The sequence below is a fragment of the Bactrocera latifrons genome, unplaced genomic scaffold (assembly GCF_001853355.1).
Source record: "Bactrocera latifrons isolate USDA-ARS-PBARC rearing strain unplaced genomic scaffold, ASM185335v1 scaffold_61, whole genome shotgun sequence".
Lineage (NCBI taxonomy): Eukaryota > Metazoa > Arthropoda > Insecta > Diptera > Tephritidae > Bactrocera > Bactrocera latifrons.
The window spans coordinates 1,041,812-1,048,189 of NW_017537279.1; the positions used below are offsets into that span (position 1 = coordinate 1,041,812).

Below are 6,378 nucleotides of genomic sequence, written 5' to 3' on the forward strand. Positions count from 1 at the left end.
GCCAATGCGCTGACCAGTATTAGTTTTTAGTATTTTCTTATGCACACGCGGCGACATAACGGTGCCGCTTACACTCTTTGGTCTCTTTATTTTGATTTGTTTTTTTTTTTTTTTTTTTACTTTTAAAGAAATCACTTTGACTGTTTTCCAATTAAGTGATGGATACACGCGCGTTCTGCTTGAGTGCTCACACCCGACTGAATTGCAGTCATATATCGCCAGTTATACCAATCACATTGTGTTAGACGATATAGTGTTGAAAAGCTGAGATTTCAAGCTTCATTTACCCAAAAAAATCTATTTCAGGCAAGTTCAGAAGAAATTACAGCTGTTGAAAATAATGAAGAAATTCACTATTTTTTTTTTAATTTTTGTATAAAAAAGGAAAGAATGCCACACAAGCTACCAATGACATTTGTGAAGTTTACGAAGACCACGCTGTACAGGTTCGAGTAGCACAACAATAGTTCAGAGGCTTCCGTTCTGTTAATTTCGATGTGAAAAATGTACCTCGCTTTGGTCGACCTATCGTTGAAAAAGTCGTTGAAATTATGGAAAAGATTGACCAGAACCGTCACATAAGCAGCCTTGACATCACTAGGGAACCTAACATCCATCATCAAACGGTTTTGAGCCATTTAAAACAAAGCTGGCTACAAAAAGAAGCTCGATGTTTGGGAACCATATGAATTGTCTGTGAAAATTTTGTTGGACCGAATTGACATGACTCGCAGATTGCTGCCAAGGAATAAAATCGAACCGTTTCTGAAGCGAATGGTAACAGGAGACGAAAAGTGTATCAAAGACAATAATGTGCGAAAAACGTCATGGCGTGGTGAAGCTCAAAAAATGGTCGCAAAGTCAGGATTGACGCCTCGAAAGGTTATGCTGAGTATTTGGTGGGATTGGAAAGGAAGCATCCACTATGAGCTGGTCCAGCCTGGTCAAAAGATTGATTCTACATTTTACTGTCAACAACTGATGAGATTGAAACAAGCAATTGAAAATAAAACGGCCAGAACGGATCAATAAGGGAAGAAAGGATTTCCAGCAAGATAACGCTGGACCACAAATCTTTGATGGCTCGACAAAAACTGAGAGAGCTTGACTGGAAGTTTTGATGCATCCACCATAAAGCCCGAATCTTGCACCATCTGTCTATCATTTGTTTCGGTCAATGCAGAACTTACTTAATGGAGTAAAGTTGGCCTCAAGAGAAGCCTGTAAAAACTACTTGTCGCAATTTTTCGCCGAGAAACCATACAACTTTTACACTGTTGGTATAATGTCTCTAGCGGAAAAATTGCAAAAATTAGTCGACATAAATGGATGTACCATTTGGTTAATTAGATTGATGTTTGATTCGAGATACGAAAAAACTACCAATATTACGTCGTTTACTGTCCCTATCGGTCTATTTTTATGACATCCCTATAGAAAAACCGGTTTATTTCTTGGTTAGAATGGCCCATAGATTCTTATTGAGGTTTATGATCGAACTTCCTGCCGGCCTTTCCAATACATAAATGTTTTTGCTTTCCAAAAATTCTCGAGTAGACGCAGCTCTATGAGTTAGTGCGTTATCGTGTCGAAAAGTCCAGATTTCACCGCAAAATTTTCCACCAAACTGCACTAACACGTAATCCAGAAGCTCTATGTATTTTGCTGAGTTCATTTTATGTGACAAAAAACAAACTGGAGTCTTTTTCTGATGTCCAAATGTGGCCCATATCATAAGCCTTTTCCCTCGAAAGTTTCTAGCGAATCGGGTTAATAAGATTAATTAAGTAAGTTCAGCTTTTTCTCGTCTCTAAATATGACAGATTGTCCCGCTTTGTCCCAAAAAAGGTACTTTTCTGCATACCGAAGTCGCGCTAATTTATGTGCTTGCAAAAGTCTAGATTTACCACTTCTCTTTTCATATTGGATGCTGTTATCTGCTTTCAGGATTTGTCGGACGCGTTAAGTAGTGGCTGGAACATACAATTGACACCCAATTTGCGAGGGTCTTGCGTTCTTATTAACCACCAAAAACAACCTGATTTATCGAACTTCCATTTCTTTTATTAGAGTTGATGGGACTGTTCGAGATTTTTTACCCTAGTTTTTGGAATCTTTTAGGAATTTTTAAAATTTTATATTATCGCTTAGATTATGTAATAGAATTCACACACAATTTTTAAATACATATGTATGTATGTATATATATATTTTTTTTTTTTGTGATACTCGTGGCAAGTTTTTGTATGAACATTCTAGTTTCTGAGAATGCCAGTATTTGGAGCAGTTGGATTCATAATTCAAAATAGAGATACTGTACAATGAAAAAATTGTTCATTAAAATGTTCAAAGCAAAAGATATATATGGCTGTAAAATCAACTAATTTTATTTTTTAATACAATAAAAACATACTTTATATAAATGATTAAACAAAAATTTTTAATGATTTTTATCCACAATTTATAAGTAAGACATATATTACAAAAAGTTAAAATTTCTGTTGTCTCTATACCTTTCCAGCACCCAGCATGCGCTTAAAGTGAGCACCACCGAAAAAAAATTAAATAAAATCACAACTGAGCCCACTGTACACACTAAGAGAACGCTTTGAAGGCAAAGCAGCAGCAAAGAAAATGGTCGCACCCACAGTTTGCACAAGTCCAGTGAGATGGACAAAAACGAAAGCCACAAACAACGCAAAACCTACAACAAATACGAAAATGAAACAAATACACCATAAAAGGCCACAACCGCCGAAAAGAGCAAAAATACTAACAACAAGTTGGACACGTCTAAGCCAACCGACAACAGCGCTGCTGCTCGGCACGCTCATACTGCTGAGTTTACAGGCACAAACGCAAGCCTTCTGCCCCTCGAAATGTCAGTGCCTCAGCGGCGAAGCGAACAGTCGGGCATACTGTGTGGACGCAGCGCTCGAAGACGTGCCCATACAGTTGAATCCCGAAACGAAATATATCAATTTGACGCGCAACAAAATACGCAATCTCGAATTTACGCTGCCATTTTATATGAAACTCGAAGTGCTCGATTTGTCGCAGAACATCATCGATACGTTGGGTTCGAAAAATTTCGAATTCCAAAAGGATATGCGCACATTGAATTTGAGTCGCAATTCGGTGAGCGCCTTGCAAAAAGATGCCTTCCGCGGTCTGAGTAATTTGCTGGTGCTCGATTTGAGTTTTAATCGCATTGAAGTGGCGGATGCCAGCGCCATGAGCGATCTCACCTCGCTGATTAAACTCGATCTGACTAATAATAATATTGTGAGTTTAGAGGATAATTGCTTTCACAATATGATCTCGTTGGAGATTTTGAAATTCAAGAATAATCAACTCTTGGATGTGCCATCGAATAATTTGCAGCATTTGCATGCGCTCAAATCGCTGGATTTATCCGATAATCTGGTGGAATATGTGCGCAATGATAGTTTCGAGGGACTGCGTGAGTTGGTGATGCTCACGATGCGTGGCAATGTGATATCCGAGTTGGATTTGAGCGCTTTTGAGGGTCTGACTGCGTTAAAGCATCTCAATTTGGCTGATAATAATTTGACGGTAAGTGAAGGAAAGAGGATGAGGGGTGAGGAAAATTTGAAATGTTTATGGTATTAACATATGTATATTATACATATGTATATTATACGGAACGCATAGCCAGTTTTTGCTAGTAATTAAAAATTAGCTTTCCTATCTTTTAACTTGGATCAAACTGAACACTGCGTACTACACATTATTAAAATCAGTGTTGTAGTTTGGGAGTGTACCCTGAACAAATAGTGACCTATAATTTTTTTAACACCAGATAAATAAAAAAAAGTCTATACCAGAGCGTTTCTTAAGTGCTTTTGTATCAAGGAGCTACCAATAACCTACCTATTTTAAGCTTATTGCTCTAATTATTAATTAAGTTCACAATGATTTTGTATAATGCAGTGAGGTTTTGAGCCTAAAATGTAGAAGAAATTTTCAAAATGTTGACTACTAAAATCTGAAGATTTATATCTAAAAGTTGAAATATTTCTTTCCTGACTCGCCAGCAAAGCAGGTAATAGAACTTTATGACACAGTTCGTCGAAAAAGGACCTTTTTTCATGAATTTTTTTAGAAAAAAGTTTTGCTGTAGGTTTAATTTACTTATTATTATATGAAAATGCAACATTTGACGGAAACTTAAAAAAATTTTTACCGAAAAATAGCGAGGAATAACGGATTTATCGTCGATCTCTGCAGGCATCTCGAAAAGAAGTTTTTGTGCGGTGACCAGCCTACAGCATCACTGAATCGTCTGAAAACAAAAAATCAAAGTGCTTTCTTCAGTTTATTAGTTTACCTTTCAATTGACGTCGAGTTTTTTTTAATTCTTCAATTTTTCAATTTTTGGTACCATTTTCAAGCCAAAATGACGAGTTTAGACGAAAAAATCGACATATTTGTTATTGTAAAATTGTTAGTAATTAAAATTTTTGGAAAAAAATATATATGTAGAATATTTGTACAAAATTTTTAAATGATTGATGCAGTAGATTTTTCTGTAGGCTGGTCAGCGACTTTAAAAGTGACATATATGGGAAAATAGATTCAAAGTTTTGTACACAGAAAAAATGAAGATATCTTGAAAAAACCTGGATTTTTAAATAAAATACGTACATGTCATCATCGATGCCAAGACCCTACAGTACATTACTATCATCCAGGTTATCTAAGGCATCTTTTTGCTTCTGTCTGCGTAAAACTCTGCCTTCTTTGGTCTCGCGAGCAGCTCGCTCATCCGCTTTGCTGATCCGGTAAGAGTCGGACGAGCGCGCCCATTCAAGCGCACTTGGTCCTGAGTTGATGCCCAAATCTTGCATGAAGGTCAGAAAAGCAGTAGAACCTTCGTTGAAAACTGATGCTAAAACATAGGAGATTTGCTTTACCACCGAATGATTTGGGACTAATTTTCAAGATGAGTTGGTTGTAGCTTTCGTTGTTGTTTTGCGTGAAACCAAGACAACGTTCCAACAGCGAGTCTTTGCTTAAAGCTTCACAGATTGACAACTCCGGTGTGGGTTTTGGAATCACCGTCACCAATATAATTACGGTATTTTACTTTTGATAAGTCTATCGAACGTTGGAACATTTTCATGAGCATTTGCCGGCAAAGTGTCATTTATTTTTGTTTTTGGTTTGATTGATATACCTCTCATCTTTCTGTTTTGTCGAGTAATCTGTTTTGTTATTTTCATTTTTCATTTTAATTTCTCCACGCAATTTCGCTTTCCATCTTTCTTTTTTCATCGCTTTCCATCTTTCTTCTTTTGGCATGAGACGCTGCCAGTCGCCTTAAATAATACAATAGCGCAGACGTTAGATGACACTTTAATGCGAGTGACATTTTTGGTTTCTATGAAGATACATGCTTAGAATTCATTGGATTAAATATTAGTGCAAAACTGCAAATCAGTGGTGACAATATTTTAACACACAGTTGAGGAACCAACAGTAATAAAAATTTATATCGCATGCAGTTACCTGCAATTGTATGAAATATTGAATCACCATTATGCATGGAATTTATAAAAAAAGGCTTACAAATATACTGTTCAATTTTCGCACTGGCACTATTGCTTTTCCTACTTCCAATATATATTTCGATATCCCAATCATTGTGGATATGTACACGCCAGGCCATTTAAACACATTTCATTTGCCTCATTTTCGTTACTAATAAATGAGCCTTAGCACCTTTGCTGGCCACCATTGATTTTCACTTAACAACTACCTTGAGTGCCTGCAATGTCAGCAATATCGTGTCGAGTGCACACATAATTTATCGCATAACCTCTAAATGCACATTCAAATGCAACCGCAAGCCACTGCAAAAGCTGACAGCAGCAACAACATGAACAATACTGCAATTATCGCGATGCCGCTACACGTGCTAGCATTATATTATATTAACTATGAGAGTGCTGTGCCATTGCCAAGTTTGTCAGCTCAAATGGGCAGCACTTAATAACAAGTAAAGTGGTTGCGCATACGACGTGGCGTACCTGTGCTGGCGTGTGAAATGCAATGAATTGGCTGACGGTGTGAGATTTTCGAAGGTTGCATAAGATGTGATATGGGTTGCGGATAGTTATTAGCTAAATATATATATACGTTTTATTAATTGCACATTTGTTTTATAAATTGGAAGTGTGGATAGTGCAGTATGTAACTTGGACAAATGAATGAAGGGCAACATTTTTTTTTTTTTTTCGAATAATTCAATAGTTTAAATATTTTTAGAATTTTAGACAACCTAAGCGACAAAATATTAATTTTTAAGCACATAAATATTTTAAATCACCTTACTTAAGACGTTTTATACAGTTA

At 36.6% G+C, this 6,378-nt stretch overlaps 1 protein-coding gene across 2 annotated transcripts in view; it reads left to right on the forward strand.

Annotated features, from left to right (window-relative positions):
- Positions 1-6,378, forward strand: part of LOC108975095 (nyctalopin) — a 277,437-nt gene that overhangs the window by 239,566 nt on the left and 31,493 nt on the right. For both annotated transcript variants that reach the window (XM_018943363.1, XM_018943364.1), the window contains one exon: positions 2,522-3,576. In XM_018943363.1, coding sequence (XP_018798908.1) covers positions 2,635-3,576 — 942 coding nt within the window. In that variant the 5' untranslated portion in view covers positions 2,522-2,634. The remainder of the gene's footprint in view (positions 1-2,521; positions 3,577-6,378) is intronic.